Raw genomic sequence first — 21,837 nt, 5'->3', positions numbered from 1 at the left:
GTCCTTTACGTTTAAATTACTCCGCAGGGAACACTCACAATCACATATGCACGCACACACATGCACGCGCGAATGCAAGCGAGGCCTTATATGAAGTCCTTCGAAATACACTTATCCGTGCAAGGATCTCTCGCGAACTTCTAGAATGACTAAAGGATAATGTTTATTCTGTATTTGAATTTGGCGGGAATTTTACATTCTAGTACTGCTTACGTTCAAGCTGCAAGCGTTTAGCAGCACTGTCACTGTTTTGTAACAGCTTAGCATAAGCACTGTTATCTTACTTAACAGCAGTTTTTCCGCTTAAGGTAATTCATTTGAAAATGATTCAAATGATTCAATGATTTGTGAATGTCACATACAATTTGTACAAACAAACCTAATATAAATGTTTCAAGTATCGTGCTTGGTTGGAAATTGTGATTTTATTTATTCACTTAGCCCGTTTTATTTCTGCCCAAATTAATAAAACTCTACCTTGTTCATATTTCATTTGGTTTTATGGCTTATAGCTTTATGGGGATTTCCCGTCATATATTTCCGAGTTGACCACAGCACGGCGGAAAGCCCTCGTATAAGCCGTCATATTCGCGCCAAGAAATGGATAGCAATTCATACTGGACACGCTGAAAATGGATGTTTGGCAAGGCGACTTTTGAATATCCTGCAATATAAATTTTCAATCGATTTTCATCCATCTTCTTCTGGATTTTCATATTCTAATTTGACGGCGAACATGTTAATTCCCAGTGGTTTAATTGACTGCCATTGCAATTCAAAGGGATTTCCACTTCCATCGCCTTTGGGCACCTTCGATTGCATGTGGAGCAGCAGTCTTTCTTGCATGGCTTTTCTTCGTTTGCGGGTATCAAGTGAAAATCATCAGTTTTCATTTCTAGCGTTTAGGGGCGCCCACCCTTTGGCGTTCGTCGTGTGTGCCAGGCAATTTTTGAATTGCAAATGCGGACCACAGTGCATTCTTCACGTGAGAGGGGTTGAGTTTCCAGGAGGACGAGAAGGTCCTGGCCACATAGCATGCCAGGCGAACGTTGCAGCTTTGTAATGTCCTGCTGTTAGCGCCAGTTGCCCATTTGTGTAGCTCCGATTTTCTAGCGCCGTGATTTCGGTGTAATTAAAACAAGCTCACCTATGAGTGGGTGATTTCGAATGAGCTTTTTGTCGATTACGAATAATTCAATATAATCCAGGATCGCTTAACTATTTTTGTTATAATATTGGATTAATATAATCGTATTTCTTTAACATATTGATATAATACTAGTCCACTGGAATGCAAATAATCTTAGGCAATTTCCACTTCGTTTCTCTTGTATTTCATTAACTCTCGACCGCATTTTTCTTAGGCCAACTCACATTGTGGCTAACTAGTGTGGCTTACTTGGCCCAGCTCGGCAATTAAAACTTAATTAAAATTGCATGCACTTTAACCTTCACCCTGAACTTCCATTGCTTTTAATTAGAATATATTTATATGCGCTTGACACGATTTTCACGCCCACCCGGCGGGATTATATAATCGTTATGGCCATAACCAAATGAGACATTAAATGGAAGCAAAGTGTTATTAGTTGGGTCCTAGGAGGTCAACCGTGCTATGATTTAAATATTAATTACATATTGCTAAAAGGCACAAAGATTAAGCAGTTATCTTAATTTAAATGTCATATTGGCGGGAAAGTAAACAAAGTACACATGTGTCTGTTATCTAGCAGAGTAATGTAAGCCAAACAGCTGTGCGCCAAGATCTGGCAACGCTGCCTCATTTGCATTGTTTACATTTTAGCATGCGACAGCGAAACTAATAGAACGCGAAATATAAAAGTAAATCCAAAGCAGAACCAAGCCTCAGTTTTACATGAGCTGGCAAAAGCAGAGCAGCGCTTTCGGAGCCAACTGGAGGCCATAGAGGAGTCGAAACCATCGGATCAGCAGGCGCATTCCTGGCGTGACTGCGGTGCATTAAATCACCCGGAAAATCGCGGCGACGAACAGCAACCGGAAGTTCGGCGTGAAACGAGCAACTGGTGGTCACTAGAATGGAGGTTTACGCCTGGGTAGGAGCCGCAGTAAAACCCTCGATAAGGAGCCGAACACTGAAATACCCTTGCAGAAAACGAAGTGCCTTGAGATCCGAGTAAATCGTATCTCTGTGCCACCTGTAGATTTAAAACCAGTATCTTACCTAAAATACTAAGTAGTCCTTCATTGTTTTACCACTTTTCTTATACTATATAAAAAGCCAAGTAGCGTGTTTCCCTATCTGAGAAGCCTAAAATCAGCCTAATATATCGTAGGTATTCTAACTATAGATTGCTTATACTGGACCACATCAACTTGGGTCTGAAACTGCATTACTCTCTGCAAGGGTATGAAAGAAAGAAACAGAGACATCGCCACGGTGCATTTGCATTGCAAATTAATGAGTGATTTCCTTGGCTTGGGTTCTCGCCCCTTTTTTCGCCATGTCTTAGGGTGCCAATTCTCACGGCCAGCTCGGCCTTGGCTTTGAGTCCGAATTGTGCATGACACCGCAACGGGTGGCCAAGTGCTCCTTCGCCCCCGCCCAGGTGCGCTTGATTCGCGGAGGTGGTGGCCATGTTCTCATCCTCGACACAAGCGGACGGATTCATGCCTGCGGATGGAACAATCGTGGCCAACTGGGACTGGATTCCACGGAGGAGTGCCACAGCGAGTTCAAGATGATCCCCACGGAATACTTCGGAGTAAGTAACCCTAAGATCGCCTCTCCCAGGAACCCATAATCTCTAACAATATAATTCCAGGAAGTTCCTGTGGAAACCATTAGCTGTGGCTGGGACATTTCGGGAGCCATCACGCTGACCAAGCGACTGTTTGTCTGGGGCTCCAATGCCTTTCAGCAGCTGGGAATTTGCCAGCGCGGCTTTATTGCCGTGAGAAGACCAATGCCAGTAAAGCTTCCACGCGAAGAACCCGCCCAGAGGATCAGCTTCGGCCTGCGTCACTGTGCCGTCCTTACGCAGGACAACAAGATCTACGTTTTCGGTCGACTCAGGATCATGGACCCTCCGCCCATCGAGCTGGATATCACGGCCACCTGCCTGCATCGCTGCAATACGGTGAAGATACAGGTCCACAATCACAACGAACTGCGGATAGTTTCCATTTCAAGTGGTCAGAACCACATGGTGCTCAAGTGCGTGGATCTAAGCAAATCGGGTGGAGGCAGCACGAAAAGAATCCTTACCTTGGGTGACAACAAGTTTGGCCAGTCCAACGCCTTTCAGTTTGAAGAGGATGTGCGTCAGTTGGCCGTGGGCTGGACCCACAATGCAGCTGTGCTCAAAAACAACGAGATCCTCGTATGGGGTCGCAATTGCTACGGTCAGCTGGGAATGGGTTCGTTCAGCGAGCAGCAAGCCATACCCACGCCACTTCGCCTGAAGCTTCCTGAGGATCAGGGTCCTGCCAGAATTCACATGGGCGCCGAACACGGTCTACTGAGAACTACGGCAGGAGAGGTCTACACCTGGGGATGGAACGAGCATGGGAATTGCGGCAACAACAGCACCGAAAATGTGTAGGAACCAACCTTAGTCAACAAAAATGAGTACATATTTCCATTAATTTACTTTTCCAGGTGCACCCCAACTCTTTTACAACTGCCACCAGTGAAATTGTGCGGCGCAGGAGCAGGATTTTGTTACGCGATCACAGAGTCTGTAAACTGACTTTAAGGGGCTCAGTCCTTGTGGTGTCTTTCTGTTTAGCTTATGACCAATTGTAAAATGTTCGTGTACGGCTTTGTTAACACTTTTTAAATAAAGATACTACTGTTATTGATCAAATGAAAAAGCACGAGTTGGAACTACAAATAGTACAATCAACCCGAGTTATCCTTGATATATTATAACAATTCTGAAGACACTTTTACGTCAAGCACTTATTTAAATTTGATTGATTGGCGGCTACATACATATGTACACATGATTTCTGGGAGCGAACGGTCACATTGCGGTCACAGTAACATGTTTTGACATTTACACAGTTTCCTGAATATTCCGATTATGAGTTGGATATTTAAAAGAAGTCTCTTATTATGGTCATATCATATTTAACTGCCTTATCTGAAAGTTTTCCTTTAATAACATTAGGACCAACAAATCAGTGTTGCAAAATAGTCCAGTGCTGCCCATCATCCTTCCGTCAAAATCTTCTTTACCGGGCACGTTTCTTTTCTTCTTGCTACACTTTGTCAGAAGGTGACGTTTGTTGTGGTGCGGTGTAAATAAATTAATTGTTTACTGCGTAATCCAAGCCAGTCTTCATAAACAAACTGGGTGCATATTGACTGGGCTTTTGCTCGATTGCCAAGGCTTTTCTATTGTTTTCATTCAGTGAGCTGCGGTAAACAGCAGGCGACGGTTGATCAACATTATTAAAGTCAGACATATTGTTCGTTCCTCCAAATTTATAGTTTATGTTTCTAGAAGCCGCACGATGACCGAGAATGTCAGCAACAAGAGCCAGCTTATATATGATGACCTAGACGAAGATGAGACTGCGGCCGCCACTCAAGGTAGAACTTTCGGGTGAACTTCAAGGTCTCATTAATGCTTATAATGCTACCATACTACCCCTCCTCAGTCAACATATCCAGTCAGCTGGCCAAGAAAATATGGGGGGTAACACCCAAAGACATTTCCCTGGGTCTCGTGGAGGCGCCTGAGGAAGCTGTGCCCAATTTTCCAAGTGGATGCGGATCAGGAACGGGTTGTGAAATGGGATCTGCCAGCAATCCAGCGGCCAGCGACAGTGCCAGGAAGCCAGCGGCCATCGACAGTGCCAGTATTTACGTAACCGAGGTGGAGCGCGTTGTCTACGGAGATACCATCGGCTACCCGGAAAACGGCACTCATAACTACTTCAAGGCCGCCGAGAACTACTCCCTGTTCGGGGAGAGCTTCCTCGACTTTCCCAAGGACACCGCCAGCTGCCTTGCGGGCCTGAAACCGATGGTGAGTCAAGCTTGGACTTCCCACCCGGGATACGAACGATCCACCAGGTCGGTGCCTCTATATGAAAGAAGACAAGCTTTTCCGGAACATGAAGGCGCTGCCTCCAACTTGCCGGGGGTAAGCTATGAGCAACCAGGCGCGACTCTATTAAACAGTTATCGGGGTTTATAGAAAATAGTTTAGAATTCGGTATCTTTATCCAACATCCTATAAATATCCTGTGCTAACTGCCATACATTTATTTTGTGTATTAGGTCGGCTTTCAGCAGCAACAAAGACAGAACCCTCAGCATCAGCAGCAACATCAGCAGCAGCAACATCATCAGCATCAACAGCAGAAACAGCAGCAGCAGCAACATAAACAGCAACAACATCAACAGCAGCAGCCACAACGTCAACTTGGCACCGAAAACCAAAGTCGCAACTCCGTTAAAAATTTCAATGAGATACCATTTCCCCAGTTTTACCATCAGATGCGACACCAAGCGCCGCCGCAGCCGCAGCTGAATACGCCACGCAGCCACCAGCATATCCACGTGCCACAAAAGCAGCAGCAGGTGGCACCACTGCAATCACCGCAACAGCAGCAGCAGCAGCAGTATCAGCAGCAGCTTCATCGTCCCAGTGTCGGGGATCTAGCTGCATTGTCCAACGCCAATCCCAAGGAATTTGCTCTGCTGTACCAACAATTGATCGCTCGGAATCTGCGTCAAACTTCGCAACACAACCAGCAACACTCGCAACAGGCTGCCCCGCAGCAGAATACTAACAGTGCTGCTGCAGCTGCAGCCATGATCTACAAGAACCTGGAGTTTCAGCAGCAAGTGCAGCTGCGACAGTTGCAACAGCTGCATCAGCAACAGACTCGCATGCCACGTGGCATTTATGGGGGCAACGGTGGTCAGCAAACCGCACAAAATGGAAAGGAACCGCAAGTAGGAACCCACAAGTAACCGAATAGCTCACAGGTCAGATTTCTTACTGTCCAATCGGTCGACATTAACGCCCATTAACAATTCAACACAATTATTCCAACTTTCAATGTAACTCCAACTTTTACAATGTAATTGAATTTTGTTCTGTCATTGATTGATAATTGATAATAACATTTCTTTACCAAATTATTTTCCGAATACTTAACATTTAATAATGTAGATACAGGATTGACACTCCTTATATATACAATTTTTCAAAATTAATTCACTTATATGCAGGGTGTGATAGTCATCATACAGCCGGTGCTATGCCCATTCTTCTCCTAGCCCAATCGAACTCCACATAGTTCTCCCGCATGAAGGCATCACCGAGTATCCAGTACTGCAGGCCTAGCATGTCCATAAAGGCGGAGAAGCAAAAATTATCGTACCTGATCACGTAGGTATGTGGCTTCACGAAGAACTCCTTGCCAGCAATGCCAAAGACGATGATCGGAAGTTGGGGAATCGATTCACAGCTGACGGTGTACAGGTTATAGGTTTTGTTGTGCTTGGCTCCGATGTCCTTGTTGATGTAGAGGACTTCCAGGACAGGTCCAACGATCAGGGAGGTTCCCGTGTCCATGATGGCCTTGTTTCCCGAGTGGGAGCTCCTGGAACCCTTGCCATGGACCGCTATGAAGTCCAGCTTGAAGGTCCAGTACTTGGCCTCGGTCACATTTGTATAGGTCAACGGACCGTAGTACAGACTCGAGTTCGATCCACCGAGTATCATGGAGCCACCGTCGCTGGACCCACTTTTCAGATGAAACGAGAAGATTGGCTGCTCCACCAACTGTTGGTCAATCATTTGCTGGAAAGGAGGGACCGATTTGGTCATGGAGAGCTGCTGGAAGGCGAAGCCAGCGATTCCATCAAAAACGGAGCAGGAGTCCGATATGTTGACCAATCCAATGCCTTGGTTCTGGATCTTTAGATCGCCGAAGCCAACATTATCCGAGGCCACGATTCCCTTCACGGAGCCCGATCCGTAGGTGATGCTAAATGGAGTTCCACTTGACCGAAAGGATTTGGAATTGGACACCCGGAAAAATTTGTTCCCGCACGTTTTGATGCAGAATCTGCAATGGGAACTGGGCACCCAAAAGTCCGAGGAACCCGTGTCGAATTGCATGGTGAATGATTGATCTCCGACCGACACAACCCCGAAAAAGTTGGTATCGTAGGAATTTATCAGGGGCTCGGTTATCACGGTTCCCTTACCGGCCTCACTGGTCACATTGACAGCATTCACTGTACGGAGTGGAGTAAATCCGTACTTCCTTCGGAGCGCATTCCGGAACTGCAGGTGCAGATGGGCGTGCGGAATCTTGTGGTGACGGTGGGATCGTCTTTCCAGTCGAAATCTGTGCACTTTCTTACCGCCTACAAACACGATCAGGCAGAAAAGTAGGATAATCACACGTATATTCATGGTGGCTCACTGGTTGGGTTCCTGGTCACTTCTCCCGTTTTATAGTTTCTCCATGTGGGATTTATCTGGTTCATATTTATTTATTTATTTCGATTCACACGTATTGTGGGTTAAAGCTCGAGACTTGCACTGAAATATGTGATTTATAGGGAAAGCTCAATGATACGCAAATTTAATGGGGGTGTAGCTTTAGTTTTTCCAAGGGGGGCTATTTATTAATGTGGGTAAGTAATGCAAAGAATACAATTGTTAAAGAACTTGTTTGAATTGATAGTTTGAACGGCCTAATGAATTGCTGGTGCCAGTCCAATTAGTTTGTAGACTATATCGTGGGTCGTATAGTAGGCGCCCAGGAAGATCTCGCCCAGAATCAACAAGGAGTTGCCGTTCATGCTGGTGAATCCCGAGACACAAGTGTTTCCATATCGGAGCACATAGTCGCTGGACTTCAAGGGGAACTTCCTGCGCGCAATGGTGAAGACAATGTCAGGAAGATCGCCGATCGAGGAGCAATCCACTAAAAATACTCCATTCGAAGCCGTCGGGTTGAGAACTCTCAATATTTGGTTGATGGTATCTAGGACTTGCTCTGGCACAACAATTAGGGAAGTGCCTACATCGAGTATGGCTTCGCAGTTTTCACAAAACTGAAAGCCATTCAGATTGGCACTTGTCATTGTAAACTGCCAGTATCCTGCGTTGGAAACAGGCACATAGGTCAAACACCCGCTGTACAGACCCGAATCCGATCCTTCCAGGATCAGCTCCCCACCGTTAATGGCATTTGTGCCATTTCTATTCAAGTAGATCGAAAACACAGACCGGTTTACTAGGCCTTGGGCCATTAAGTTGTAGAAGGGTGGGGTGATACTATTAATGGCTATGCTGGCGAACCCCAATCCCAAAATTCCATCGAGCTGGGACTTCAGAAATGCGGTCTCTGGTGCATTGGTGATTTCGGCGAAGATCTGATTTTCAATGGAGTATCCGGCGAAGTTCACCGTGTCCTGGGACTGAAAGCCGGAGAGTGCAATGGGTCCTTCCTCTGAATTGGAACCGTATGCAATATTGAATTCGGTATTGATAGCCCTGTAGGTTGTGGAAGCGCTTGAGTTGTACTTTATGCGATTGGCACAGGGTGCAACCGAGTCTGGACACTTGGATGACAGCACCCAGAGATTCGCCGAGCCCGTGTCGATCAGGACTTTCAAATCCTGCGGCGGATTTCCGAATCCTAATGTGGTGTAGTACTCCGTGTTGTATAGATTTTTCAGCGTTGCGACTTTTGATCCTGGGTCCTTGGTATCCGTTTTCGTAGTAGCTTTTGTATCATCAACCTTCAACTTGTGTTTGATGGAAAGGGTCTTCAATTCGTTCTTTATGTTGTCCTCAATTGGTTCAGGATTCTTGTGCAATCCAATCCTAACACGCTTCCTGGCCTCCGCTTCAAAGGCCAAGACAGCTAAAACTGTTAGCCAGAACAGCAATAACTTGGAATGGTTCCACCTGACCCTCATGGTCTGCGATTTTGATTTGCCAATTGAGGCCTATTCGGTCACGTATTTATAGCTCAGCAGCTTGACTGGGCTTCGTTCTCTGATATGACCACCAATTGTGCAGCTGAGCTTCATTTTCACACCATTTAGCCAAGAATTTCTCACGCGATAACGCAGGGCATGCTTCCATTCGAACATATTTTGGGGTGTTGACAATCATGTATTATGCGTGTAGTTAATATACAGTGGGTTCAAAAGCGAAATAGTTAGCTTGGGTCAATTTCTATACGCTCATTAGTTATTCAATTGTATAAGATTTATTTTTTTGTATTTTTATAAGCAAGGTAATCCTAGATAGTATGTCGTTTGTTCGTTCGTTAAAGGTCTAGGCCAGAGTGGCGAAACCCACGCGGTTCTGACCGAAATCGAATTCGGAGTAGTACTGACCCAGGAAGACGTCTCCCAGGATCCAGAAGCCCGTTCCGATATCGGTGAAGGTGGACATGCAGGTGGTGTAGTTGCCCTCGGTATAGGTTTGGATGTAAACCGAGGGGGGCAGGTAGAAGTTGGTGCCACCGATGTTGATGGTCAGAACGGGCAGGGAGGAAACAGTGGAGCAGGGCACGTAGTATTCGCCCTGGATGAGAACGCCTCCAATCAGGTTGTTCAGCTGGATGTAGGCTGCCGAAGGAGCGGCGATGAGGGAGGTTCCAGTATCGGCGATTGCCTGGCATCCGCTCGAGATCACGGTTCCATTCCAGGTGATGTTGTTCACAGAGAACTGCCAGTAGCCCTGCTGGGTGACGGGTGTGTAGGTTATCTCACCGGCGATGAGGTTCTGGTCGGTTCCACCCAGGGTCAGCTGGCCACCCTCCACGGCAGAGCCATTCCGAGCCAGGTAGAAACCAAAGACTGGCTCATCGATAAGACCTTCCTCGTAGAGATTGTAGAACGGCGGCACCACGTTGTCCTCGGCGATCTGCTGGTAACCCATGCCCAGGATGCCATCGAACGCCACGTCGGTGAAGCTGGCTCCCGGCTGGGAAACCGCCTCTCCGAAGGTCTGGTTCGCGATGGCCAAGCCGTTGATGGTCACCGTATCCATGGCCAGATAGCCGGAGACACTGCCGGTTCCGTACTGGATGGAGAAGTTCTGGCCGCTGGACACAAAGGTGGAGGAGGCACTGGAGTTGTACTGGTTGTGCTGCTGGCAAGCCACATCCGTGGCCAGGCACTGGGAAGATGGCACCCACAGGTTGGCCGAACCCGTGTCGAAGACCACCTTGAAGTACTGCTCCGGGGTGCCAATGCCAATCAGGCCGTAGTAGTACATGTTCATCGAGTTGCCCAGCTCCTCGGATGTGTAGTCGTCCGAGGGTTGGCTGGGATAATCGTATCCGTAGTCGGGCTGCACGTAAATCGGAACTCCATCGTCGTAAATGATGACTGCGTCCTGCTGGTGGTACTTCTGCTTCAGGGCCTGGATAGCCTGCTTGCGATGCTGCCGGGTGTTCTTGTGATCCTGGTTCTTGTGGATCTTGATGCGGTGGATCTCAGCACTGACCAGCGCCAAGATGGTCAACAGGACCAGCCACTTCAGCATTATGATTTAATGAGAACTCTGAGCTTTTCTAACAAAAGATATTGTGCTGCCCTCTTTATCGTCTGGGGCTAGACTGAAGAAAAAACATCAGACACCGTCTTATATATGGTCGGTGATAAGTCCAAAACTGTCCCAAAGAAAGATATCAAACTTGATCGATGGTCCTTATCCATTCTGGCCTTTGTTTACACGGCCTGGTGTCGTGCGTAACATATAGAAACAAAAAGCAATCAGATTCAGCCTTTGGGATTTCTGATAAACTTCGCTATAAATCGTCCAATTTTCTATGAAAATGTCTGGGAAGTAATTGCATATTTGGCACCAAATTGATAATAAACTTTGGTTTGTTGTAAACAAATCAAGTGCGGCGAATATCTTGTTAACACCCTTTACAGACAAGCTACGGTTTCCGGTTCCCATAACCATTATATTTATTTTGACAGTGGATATAAATGCCTATCCAGGTATCAACAATCATGAATATTATCTACTAGAAATTAAGAACAAACTCTTAATGATAGTATTACAAAATTTGGAATTATACATTGAGGATATTTGCTTAAACTTTGGGGGCTATGCCAACTAATTTGAGACCAAAATCGAACAATGTGAAGACGGCTCCGAAGAACACATCACCGAACACCCAGATGTTGTTCAAGTCTTCTCCATCATCATTGGTTTGGGCTCCATTGCAGTCGGAGAGACTAGAAAACCCGGATACGCAGGTTCCACTGTAGTTGAGAATATAGTCGGACGGGTTGAGAGTAAAGTCCTTCCATCCAATATTGAAGACGATCTTGGGCAAACGAGACACCTTGTTGCAGTCGATGATATAGGCACCGTCCTTTCTATCGGTTTCCTTAATGCCCAGTTTTTTGTTTATGATTTTCAGAGCAGGGCACGGCACAATTATCAAGGAGGTTCCCACATCGAAGATGGCCTGGCAGTTGGAGCAGAGCTTCTTGGACCCAATCTCAACTTGGCCCACGGTGATCTGCCAAAAACCCACTTTGGAAACGGGCACGTATGTCAGGCAGCCTCTGTAAAGAGTGGGATCCGATCCTCCGAGCAGCAATACGCCACCATTATTGGCGTCCGAGGCGTTTCTATTGACGTAGAGGGAGAAGATGGGTTCGTCGATGAGTCCCTGTTCCAAAATATTGTCCAGAGGGGTCTTTACTCCATTCACGGCGATTTTTGAGGATCCGAGACCAAAGACGCCATCGAAATTCGATCGTTTGCATAAGACCGCAGGCGCCGAGTTTATTTCGGCAAAGGTCTGATTCTTAATGACCAGATCTCCTAGGGTGAAAGTGTCAGTGGAGAGGATTCCCGTCAGGACATCCTGCGATGCGAACTGTATCTGAAAGGGTGATCCATTAGCCTGATACGTTTGCGACTCACTGGAACTGTAGCCATTGTGGTGCAAACAGGACTGTTTCACAAAGTCCGAGGAGTAAACCAGTAGATTCGCTGAGGCGGTGTCCACCAGAAGGGTGACTGGCTGCGACTTGGGCGTCCCGAAGCCGGCGGTAACGTAGTACTCGGTGTTGTGGGAATTGAACAGGTTATCTTTTGCCACGGATGTCTGAGATACAGATATCGAGGATATCGCCACATCGGTGGAGGTCGGGCTCAGTTTTTCCTTGAGTCTAAGCTTCTGGTTGTGGAAGCTGCTCAGTATTTTGGTGTGGTTCGTTTCCCTGTGCAGATTCAGTTGCACGGACTTTCGCCATCTTCTGGATTCCACATGACTTCGGGCCAGGCACCAAATCAGCACTAAGGTCAGTGCCAGTGCGAGTTTCTGCGAAGACTGCATCGTTCGGCGGCCTCACTTTGGCCCTAAATCGAAAAGAGGTCACGTATTTATAGGAAACTTCGGTCAAATTCCATTTTAATCAGGTTAGCTTGGGGTAATTTCGTTTTGTTGCTTGATGCTCGAGTCAACCCAATAAAATTGGAATGCCACGTGGGCGGATGTTTGCTATTTTTACGTGACTTAATATTTTTATTGTTTTATAATACATTTTGAGTAAATACTTCAATTTAGTTTATTAAATATGTTTCATCCGGTTGTAAGCTGATAGAAGCGCCACCTAGGCGGAAGATAACGCAAACTGTTGCTGTAGACGTCGGCACGTAGAAAGTCAACGTAAAATATAGTTCTACATGACAGTCTACTAGTTCGGAAACTTACCGATGCTTGGCGCTTTAAAAGTCGTATAAAGTTTTAACGCTCACCATTCGAATTTTAAAAAGATATTAATTAAAATTGGCCTGTTTATTAAAAGGCTGCATTTTTTTGAACTTTCATTTCTAAAATTTTAAATTACTTTAAATTACAACAATAAATTAACATTGCTAATACATTTGTGTTAACATAAAAGTTTAACTTTCGTCTTTCCGCCATTTAATAACATTAATTAAATCACTCTCAAAAATTCCACCGATAAAATCAATGGTTAAAACATAAAGTTTTCAACTGAATGAGCAAGGAACTGGCACATCCTTTCGCTGACTTTCGAGTTGACCCAAGCCCCTAGAAAACTGCAGTCAAATCCTTTTCCCTTCACCAATAATGAATGCAAACGAAAGTGATTGCAAAACTTTCTCGAGACGCCCGACCGCCCAACCACGCCTCATTTACCCACCGAAATAAGCCAAGTTTTATTTGCTAATTGCAGCAAAAGTGTAGCCAAGGCAGTGTTTCTGCCCACAGCCCGCAACTCGGGCAAAACTTCGATTCCAATTGAGTTCCTTCGACTATTTCTATCACTACTTATTGTAAAAACAGCCTTTGGCGGTTACAAAGATTTCTAAATATTTTAAAAACAAAAAAAGAGGGCTATACCCTTAAATGCTCTTCCGATAATGAAATATTATTACTAGTTCACATTTAATTTTAAGATCTTGCAGCAAAAGTAATTCCCAAAAATGTGGAAAAAAGAGCCTTTCGTGCGGGGTTTTAGGGGGTGAAAGTTGACTGCCAACGTTTTTCCGCAAATTTCTTTGCAAGTTTTTCCGCCGTCCTAACATAAGAAAGTTTCCGGGTGTGAGGAGCCATGTTGTAATTGAATTTGCGTCAAGTTCCATTAAGTGGCGTAAACTTTTGGCCTCTGGAATTGAACTTGGCTCACCGCATGTGCATTTTTCATATGTTTATCGCACAGTTGCGATATATTTTCCGTTTTCCCTCTGTTCGATTCCGTTTGAGGAGAAGTTTCGGATGGGGAAGGCCAAAAAGTGAAAAGCAGGAAAATACAGAAAAGAAAAGAACAGAAAAGCCAAGATAAGTCTGGGCTGTCAGTCACAGGGTCGCATATGTGCGGTTATCAATGAAGCATTAAATTGTTTCTGGCATTTTACAATGGCATCTCATCTGCCGAAAACCCCTACTTTTCATTTAGGACCCTTGTAAATCACATGAAAATCAAGCCCAGTCCTGGCCATCACTACTATAATCAACTATACGCAACTGATTTCGTATGCAGGACCACAAAGTCCACTCTGAGTGGAGTCCATTTTGCAGGTTTAATTTAGCATGTCGAATTTATGCATTTTATTTCGCCAAATGCATTAAATTGTTAATGTCTGCCGTTTTGTTGGGATCGAGGGAATGGGTCACGGGCTCTCCTATCCCAAACACGGTATTTTGGGGTCACAGCTGCCGCCTCGCTGCGTGATTCGACATCAAATATTAAGAATGTCTGCGTCAGCTGGTGACATCTTTTTTCGCCACACTTGCCACTCGCTTTTTTTATTTTATCACTTTGCACCCTCTTGCCGCAAAATCAGATGTGTGCCACAACAACTTTCAAAGTAATATCATAGAAGAATTGAACAAGTGTTTGCTAGATCCCAGGCATCCTTGAAATGCAGTTGTCAATTTTAATTTTATATTTTTATAGTCATAAATCATTCTTTGTGGTTTATTTTAAAGCATGGCAAACATGTTTTCCCATTCAATAGTTACGTGCTTGTTAATCCCCTAAAAATATCTGATTGTTATCTGGTAATCGTTATAATCTCCCAAGCCCACTCCATAACAAAACCTATCAAAAAGCCAATTGTCAGCTCGGATTCCATGCCATTTCATTCAATTCTCAGTCCAATTAAGCGATTCACACAAAGGCGGAATATGTTCATGCAAAACAATTTATCAACTTGTCAACATATTAAATGAAGCTGGGTTAAAGACTTGGCTGGTGATTTGCTCACCGCCAAAGCCCCACTCCCGAAAACCACCTCAACCCCATGGATCCATCCCCTTCAATCCATCAATTCAATGACGAAACTCCAATAATATGCCAACTGCCAATATTGCGTATACGTAGCGTTGTGCGTCCATTGTTCCCGAACCGAAATGTTTTGCTAGCTGGGATTTGTTTAGCAGTAAGCGGAAATAGTTGTAGGCCAATACGATGGGGGTTGGGGTATGGTCTATGGATTTTGGGGGGCATGTTGTATATGTTGTTGAAGTTTATATGCAGGATAAACTGTTCAGCCAACTGACGTACACAGCATGTCCAGATTTCAGCAGACAGGAAGGGGAGAGGGGCCAGTCTGCCATAAAAGCAAATAACTGTCGTGTGTGTGCAGTTGGGTGTGTGTTTTAGTTAACTGAACTATGTAGTTGCTGTAGTGTCTGTGCCTCGACACACGCAGTATAGCACCCAGCATATATAGCCATATATATCTACTAATATGTTTGTCCATCAATTGTCCTGTCCAAACTGCTCCCGAACTGAACTCAAAGCCAGTGCAAACATGCTGGAATCCAAATCCTTGCCTGCTCTGCGGTCGGGGTCAAGTCAACATTTCCGTTCCGAGTCAGTTAATAAATATTTTTATGCCACGTCAACGAACAGAGTAAATACGGCGTAAAAAAGACGTCGTCACAATTTATATGTATGGTAAATATATTTCAAAACGATCTTTGTTCGAGCTGAGCAGCTGTTGCATTTCTCCCAAGTTGTTTGAGGTCTTTTCCCAATGTGTTTATTTACTTGTTTGTGGCCTAGACGAGGGCCACGTCTTCAGAGCCAAGTTATATGTACTGTTTTCATTATTGGAGGCCTGTGCAGTGGCCAATTTTGTCGATAAACAAGGCCACCACTGAATGGAAATCTCAATTAATTGGACGCGATATCCAGGCTTGGACAAAGGAAACGGGAAACTATTCGATTAAATCAACTTTTAAATGTCACTTGCCTGTCATTAGTATACGTTATTTAAGGCCAATTTTCTTAAGGACTTCGCCGCTCTCAACTATTTAGGTCAATTTAACGTCTGACGGGAAAAGTTTTTAAATTGGTTACATTTGCAGGGCCCATAACACAAAACACGCCCTCCCAATAAACTGGAGAACCCCAAACCAGCGGAATCGAAAACTCTCTGGAGTGAAATAACTCAGGCCACGATGACCCCCAACTTCTGGGTTATCCCCAAAATGGAAATGCCACCGGAAAATCTCTGAACACATGTTTGGCGAAGGTGGGAGTGCCACGCCTCCGTACAAGGATTTTCCGAGGCTAAAAGTGGGAGGGAGTCGTCTATTAAGGTTTGACATTAGCATGAAAAACGCATTTTTCTTCTAGCGCAAACAATGAAGAAAAGTCCGGGATAGAAAATGGCGGGGAAAAGGGAAAATGCTTTAAATAACTTTTCGGCAAAGTTGCCATTGCCATTCTTATAAAGGTGACAAAGGCATTTCGATTTCGAGACTTCGATATCGTTTCGCATCTGATTGAATCAAATTGTTAGAATTTATTCCTTGTCCCACAACCCAATAAAGTTTATTGTGTTTCTCTTTTGGCATATTTATGCAATTGAATTGTTTACATTGAAATAACGATTCCGAAGGGTTCGAAAGTTTGGGAGTTCTTGCATGTGCTATTGGCAGCTTAAAAGCTTTTTCAGGCCATCAATTTTGCAGAGTTTGCTGACATACAAAAGTCAGGCGACATTGATGAATTCGAGTTCAATGGAGGCGATATTTTGGTTGGCAAATTGTGACATATAATAGCAAAAATATTTAAGGTTATAGATAAAAAATATCTTGAATTTAAAAAGCAGCTTAATAAATGGATTCCCCTTGTCAATTCCCAAATATTAATTTTTAATGTTTCCCTGGATTAAAGGAACGCGTCTGCCGCCCTCTGATAAGCGACAATCAAAGCTTAACCCACAGACTTGGCCAAACTCATGCGAAATCCTTATCAAATCCCAGCCAAGAACAAAGGCCACAGAGATGCAAAAAGTTTGCCTCGTCTCGGCCTGATAGAAACTTTTAGCCAGCAACTCGCTTTTGGCCCATTGACAAAAGTTGACATATGCAAAAATAGGGAAACGAGAGGGGAAGAAGACTGGGAAGTGGCAAAATGAAGCTGGAATGAAAAGTTTTGATTTATTTTTAAGCGCAAACTTTTGCCTGTCACAAAGATTTTGACAAGGGTGTGTGCCACGGAGACTCCCGAAAGAAACTGACTGAAATCGATGCAGAAAATGCTAAATCAAATCGCAAAAACGGACGAGACTGCCAGGACTTTTCCCAGGAGAAACAATGATCCAAACGAAGCCAATTGAAGAGGGAGTGACAGGGGGACTTTCCCGTCCAACTTTTACTTTTCCTTCTGCCCAGATTAAACCAGCTTAAGGCCTATTAACGACCTCAAGTGACAAAGTCGGCTTCTGTTTTTAATTGCGGACAGCTGCAGAGTTAGGTGCAATCAAGCTGAAAATGAGCTGGGATATTCCTGGGCTTTGTCTTTAAGTCCCGGCCAAGTTAACAGCTTAAAGGTTCGCGACTTAAAAGATTGTTCTTTAAACGTTTTTTATTGCAAATGTAATAGGTTATTTATTTCTTTCTTACCAGACTGCTAACTAAAATAAAGTCTTCATATATTTAAATTGAAATCCTTGTCTGCAGCCTTTCTATTTTAAGCCAACAGCTTTACCTTTTTCTCGCCCTGCCATTTTGACAGGCAAATTTAAGCGCAATTTAATTTGCCATTTGTTAATGACAAAGCTGGCTAAAAACCAACAAAAACGGCAGTCAAGGGAAAAGTCCAAACTAAAAGCATTTCGCACACTTGCTAACTAAAAGTGCTGAAAAGAGGGGAAAGGCGAGGGTGTCAGAGTGTCTGCAGTGTCACTTGAAGTGTTGCAGTCGCCGCGCTGACAACGAAAATAAAAATTTGCCATTTTTCGCAGGAGGCCAAAAGACTCTGGGAGCCCGCAAAGACCGTTGGACAATAAACACATGTTTCAGTTTGTAAAACGCGGGGCCGTAAAGTTGGCGAGACCCTCCCAGAATCTTCGCCCTTCTCGCCGAGTTACCTTCAGCAAAAGATACATTTGCAAGACCATCTTTCAGATACCCTTACCATAAGTAGGGGTACTGGATGGAAGACTAAAGAATATGTTTCTTATTCGGGTAACCATATCTTTGATCAGTGAATTCAATTTTTGTAATTAATTGAAGTACCTCAAAGACTTAGATTGATAGTTAGGTACTCCTTATTTCAGGGTATACGAGGAGAAGCGAAATTTGCGAGGGTAGCCGAAAAGTATCTTCGCAGTTCAGCTGCTTGTCTGTTTGTTATTGTTGTGTATTTTTTCTGATTGTGTGCGAGCACATGCCCTTTTCATTTTATGGTTCGAGAGTGTGTGCGAAGTTTAGCACGCATTTCCCTCGCAGATCCTTTATTTTCGCAGAGGAGATTATATTTGACAATGGGGAACATGTGGTACTCATAGGGCATTTGTGGAGAAGATAATGGCTAGGTAAGCCGTGTGAAATTGAACTGTGTCAGTGTCACAACAGAAATCGATTTCACAATGCCGTTGTGTGGAAATGTTTTTGGATTTAGGTGCTACGGTGGGGATTATTGCGGAGCGCATGTAGCGATCGACCTGGCCGAACGAAGGGAAATCCACATGGCGGGTATTTTTAGTGCGCACTGTAAGTAGTTTCGTCTGTGCCTCGATGTGTCTGCATTTCGCGCACTGTCTGTGGGCCATAAACTGCGCTGGCTAATTATGGCCACTAATGAGCTTGAAATGGCACTTACCAGAAACAGTGTGTATTTAGATATTTGAATGCGCCATAAAGGCAAAACAAACAAAGGGGGAAAACTGTCTTACTCCTGCCGTTCCATTCCCAACATGCAATATTTATGGGCGGCAGCAAGTGTGAAAATGTAAAAGAATAATTCAAGTTAAAGTGGCCAAATCAAAAGCCCAACAACTGCCGTTCCACGAAATTAGCGGGAAGTTAATGAAGGCAGGAAGAAATTAAAGGAAGTGGGGAGAGCTGAGCAAAGTACCTATCATATATGTGTATTTATGTGCATTTATCAGTGTGAATTTCTTAGTTAGTGATCACTGTACCCAAAGACTCAACAATCCACCCAATATCATTGAGTTGTTCGCCTGCCTGCGTTCTTGGCTCCTCTGTTTTTCCTGGTTATTAAAATATAGCAAACAGGAGATCGAGTCCGGGGTCCTGCACTCCGAGTCCGCCCCTGTCTGCATTGTAAATTTTAATTATTTCCTACAAATGATGATTAAATTGGCCGCAGGCAACCAGCAGCCCGATATTAAATCAATAAATACAAAAATGCCGGCATGTGGGAATCCCCGCAGCCCGCAGACCCTTGATGGCCATCCTCCTCTGTTGGCCACGTTTAAATGGCAATATGTAAGGACGGCAGAGACAGTGATGACAGTTTACCGGTTTACAGTTCATTATATTGCATAAATTGACTTTATATCGGGCCGCACTAGGCACAATATTAACAAACAGCTACAGTAACAACAACGAGGACGAAAATGAAATGCCAGCAATTTACTGCCAACTGAAAATGAAATGTGCAAAAAAGGCAAACACGGGCCAAAAGCTCGAAATGGACAAAAAGTCAACAGGTAAGGCAGATTAAAAAATAACTATTGGAAAAAGACAATACTAGTAAGATGCTGAGAAAGGCGATAAATAAATGTAAAGCATTTAATGCGGATTTGCTTACTTATGCAACTGATTGAACTGATGGCGGTTTGGCTATTGAGTAAATAATAAAATATATTAATTTGTTGGCTTGTAAAATCTGCATTTATGGATTAATCAAAGCACTTATATAAAAACGTATCAACTTTTTTTCTAGCCATAAAAAAAGAAATCACAAATAGGCAGGACGTATATGGATATCCCTTTATGCATCTCCCAGTTTTCTAAGCCAATAAAAAGTAACCCCCAAAAATCCCACTTCGAAGTATGAACAATTGGATGTACTTAGCATAGAATAACAATTTAACAAGCATTACTCGACGACCAGCACGTAAATGGCTACTTGAAGGACTTTCCTTCCCCTCGCCTGGAAAAAAATCTGAGCTGCAGTCATTGAGGCTTTTGTTCAGGTGACGAAATGCGACTGAAAACTACGTGAGTTGCCTGCCAAAAGCCACAAAATGAAGGCGAAAATCCGAGACGGAAAAGTTAAAAAAATCATGGGGAAAATCGGAAAACGAATACCCGAAAATCCAAAGTAACCCGGGGGTGGCACATTAAGGCGAAATCCCCAAGCGGGGATCTTGGGCCCGAAAGCCAGACAACAATGCCCAGGCTGAAGGTAAATGCAATCAATACGCGCAGACGGCACATAGCAGGTATTATGTGTTATGTATTATGTATAATGCATGATGTGCCATCATCCCGCAGCCCGAAAAACCGAGTGAGTGCCATGAAAAATCAACGCCGGGCGTAATCTATTAAATTATCCTAATTTCATCACGCACCAAATCCCTTTAGCCATGAGCCTTCGTCCTGCGTCCTTTGGCTTTTCCGCCGCGTCTGGTTCGTCTGGAAAACAATAAAAATTTGCATAATATCGGTATAATATTTTAGCATTATGTGTGCCCCACGAAAGGTGCAGAGGTGTCGAGTACTATGGCAAGAATATTCCTTTTCCAGTTTTTCGTATTTTTTGTAAAAAACGTGCGGGGCAACACATGCTGGCTACATTTTTCCTAGACACTTTTGGTTAAGTAACTGCACTAAGCGAATTTATCTTCGCCATTCCGGCGGTCTATTTGCTCGTGCCTGTTCTTTGCAGCTCGTTTGAAAAATCCACACTAATTACTTGTCTAATTACTGGGATTTTTTCCCGCCAGCCCAAGTAGATGCAATTTGTTTCGCCAAAATCTCATTTTAAAAATAGCCAAGTCAGGGGAAAAGGGCTAAAAAACGAAGTGCTTAAATGCCATGCTGAAATGTTAATGTAGATGAATACATGGGAAAAGCCGGAATGAAAAGAGTTGAGTTAGATTAATGAAATGTGAATGGAAGAAATGTTTTAAGTTTGAATATATGATTCGGACCATTGTTGAAATATTTGTTCTTATAATATTCACTCTACCACAAATTATTCCCTATCTGATTTAAGCAACTAAAACTAATTTCTAATCAATAGTCCCCCAGAACTCTTCCCAAACAAATTAAGATTAGGCCATCTTGCAGATTGCTGATTGTTTGCTTGCATAAATCTACAAAAATAAATGACGAAAATATTTGGCTTGGCGAAGGACTTGGCTCACACTCAAATAGCTGGCAATAATTTATCATAACTAACTCCGGAGGCGATGCTCATTTGTCAAGTCCAGCCAAGTACAATGAACTCCGGATTGCGAAATGGCCGCCAAAAAAATGTATATTTTAAATCACAAAATGTTCTTAGGCAAATCGAAGGAGGAAGTGGGGGCTTGGGCATATGTGAGCCTGTTTGCGGTTGAGCTTTGATGGAGCAATTTTCCTGGATGCGGCAGATTCAAGCGTAAAATGAAAGGAAATTGAAATGCGGACAAATTGAATCGAGGACTGCCCGAGGGCCAAGAAATAACCCAGGCAATGGGTATGGGAATGGGAATCTATCTTGCAGCTCTATTTGTGGCTCAGTTCTGGTGTCTTCTGCTTCGTTTAACTTGCCCCCAAGTATGCAACAACTTTCGCAGCAAGTGGCACTCAATGAGTGCAATCAAATATTCAGGGCGGTGGTTGGTGGCCAACTTTGCGACTTGCCACGCCTTGATGCATAATTAAAATCCATTAAATGAATTTCTTACTCGCTTTTTCTGCTGCTATTGCTGTTGCTGTTGCGAACTTTTCATTAATGAATCCAAATGAAAAAAGTTTCGAGGGCCAAGTTATTCCCATTTCGACCGAATCCGACCACTTCCTTGGCCCATTAATTTCCCATTTTGACATTTACACAATCGCAGCTCCGCCGCTTCACCGGTTGGTTGGCCAGCAATGCAAATT

The 21,837-nt window shown here is 44.0% G+C and overlaps 6 protein-coding genes across 7 annotated transcripts; 2 read left to right on the top strand and 4 right to left on the bottom strand.

The window, feature by feature from the left end:
* The first annotated feature begins 1,788 nt into the window (after nt 1-1,788).
* Nucleotides 1,789-3,855, top strand: LOC6617384 (secretion-regulating guanine nucleotide exchange factor). Its single transcript, XM_002041673.2, has 4 exons — nt 1,789-2,075; nt 2,493-2,744; nt 2,805-3,580; nt 3,641-3,855. The coding sequence occupies exons 1-4, from the start codon at nt 2,058-2,060 to the stop codon at nt 3,729-3,731; spliced, it is 1,137 nt and encodes a 378-aa protein (XP_002041709.2). The 5' UTR covers nt 1,789-2,057; the 3' UTR covers nt 3,732-3,855.
* A 531-nt stretch (nt 3,856-4,386) lies between these two features.
* Nucleotides 4,387-6,142, top strand: LOC6617383 (putative cyclin-dependent serine/threonine-protein kinase DDB_G0272797/DDB_G0274007). Of its 2 annotated transcripts, none has more exons than XM_032726714.1 (3): nt 4,387-4,579; nt 4,648-5,018; nt 5,273-6,142. In XM_032726714.1, exons 1-3 carry the CDS (start codon nt 4,501-4,503, stop codon nt 5,969-5,971), a joined length of 1,149 nt encoding a protein of 382 aa, XP_032582605.1. In that variant the 5' UTR covers nt 4,387-4,500; the 3' UTR covers nt 5,972-6,142. The 2 variants fall into 2 exon arrangements, with proteins under 2 accessions (XP_032582605.1, XP_032582601.1); XM_032726710.1 differs by having other exon boundaries at nt 4,648-5,135.
* Nucleotides 6,102-7,506, bottom strand: LOC6617382 (pepsin-2B). Its single transcript, XM_002041671.2, has one exon. The coding sequence runs from the start codon at nt 7,425-7,427 to the stop codon at nt 6,246-6,248; it is 1,182 nt and encodes a 393-aa protein (XP_002041707.1). The 5' UTR covers nt 7,428-7,506; the 3' UTR covers nt 6,102-6,245.
* Nucleotides 7,507-7,615: 109 nt separating this feature from the next.
* On the bottom strand, nt 7,616-9,114 carry LOC6617381 (lysosomal aspartic protease). The gene has a single exon (XM_002041670.2). It carries the CDS (start codon nt 8,942-8,944, stop codon nt 7,712-7,714), a length of 1,233 nt encoding a protein of 410 aa, XP_002041706.1. The 5' UTR covers nt 8,945-9,114; the 3' UTR covers nt 7,616-7,711.
* A 103-nt stretch (nt 9,115-9,217) lies between these two features.
* On the bottom strand, nt 9,218-10,598 carry LOC6617380 (lysosomal aspartic protease). The gene has a single exon (XM_002041669.2). It carries the CDS (start codon nt 10,524-10,526, stop codon nt 9,309-9,311), a length of 1,218 nt encoding a protein of 405 aa, XP_002041705.2. The 5' UTR covers nt 10,527-10,598; the 3' UTR covers nt 9,218-9,308.
* A 334-nt stretch (nt 10,599-10,932) lies between these two features.
* LOC6617379 (aspartic proteinase oryzasin-1) lies at nt 10,933-12,348 on the bottom strand. Its single transcript, XM_002041668.2, has one exon. It carries the CDS (start codon nt 12,343-12,345, stop codon nt 11,086-11,088), a length of 1,260 nt encoding a protein of 419 aa, XP_002041704.2. The 5' UTR covers nt 12,346-12,348; the 3' UTR covers nt 10,933-11,085.
* Nucleotides 12,349-21,837: the final 9,489 nt, after the last annotated feature.

This window comes from Drosophila sechellia, chromosome 2L (assembly GCF_004382195.2).
Source record: "Drosophila sechellia strain sech25 chromosome 2L, ASM438219v1, whole genome shotgun sequence".
NCBI lineage: Eukaryota > Metazoa > Arthropoda > Insecta > Diptera > Drosophilidae > Drosophila > Drosophila sechellia.
This window is presented reverse-complemented; position numbering and strand designations above follow the sequence as displayed.

Coding starts and splice junctions, on each gene's coding strand:
- LOC6617384 (XM_002041673.2), top strand. Junction 2,745..2,804: donor TCCCCACGGAATACTTCGGA/GTAAGTAACCCT, acceptor ATATAATTCCAG/GAAGTTCCTGTGGAAACCAT. Junction 3,581..3,640: donor AACAACAGCACCGAAAATGT/GTAGGAACCAAC, acceptor TTACTTTTCCAG/GTGCACCCCAACTCTTTTAC.
- LOC6617383 (XM_032726710.1), top strand. CDS start 4,501: ATGACCGAGAATGTCAGCAACAAGAGCCAGCTTATATATGATGACCTA. Junction 4,580..4,647: donor GACTGCGGCCGCCACTCAAG/GTAGAACTTTCG, acceptor ACCCCTCCTCAG/TCAACATATCCAGTCAGCTG. Junction 5,136..5,272: donor CTGCCTCCAACTTGCCGGGG/GTAAGCTATGAG, acceptor TTTGTGTATTAG/GTCGGCTTTCAGCAGCAACA.
- LOC6617382 (XM_002041671.2), bottom strand. CDS start 7,427: ATGAATATACGTGTGATTATCCTACTTTTCTGCCTGATCGTGTTTGTA.
- LOC6617381 (XM_002041670.2), bottom strand. CDS start 8,944: ATGAGGGTCAGGTGGAACCATTCCAAGTTATTGCTGTTCTGGCTAACA.
- LOC6617380 (XM_002041669.2), bottom strand. CDS start 10,526: ATGCTGAAGTGGCTGGTCCTGTTGACCATCTTGGCGCTGGTCAGTGCT.
- LOC6617379 (XM_002041668.2), bottom strand. CDS start 12,345: ATGCAGTCTTCGCAGAAACTCGCACTGGCACTGACCTTAGTGCTGATT.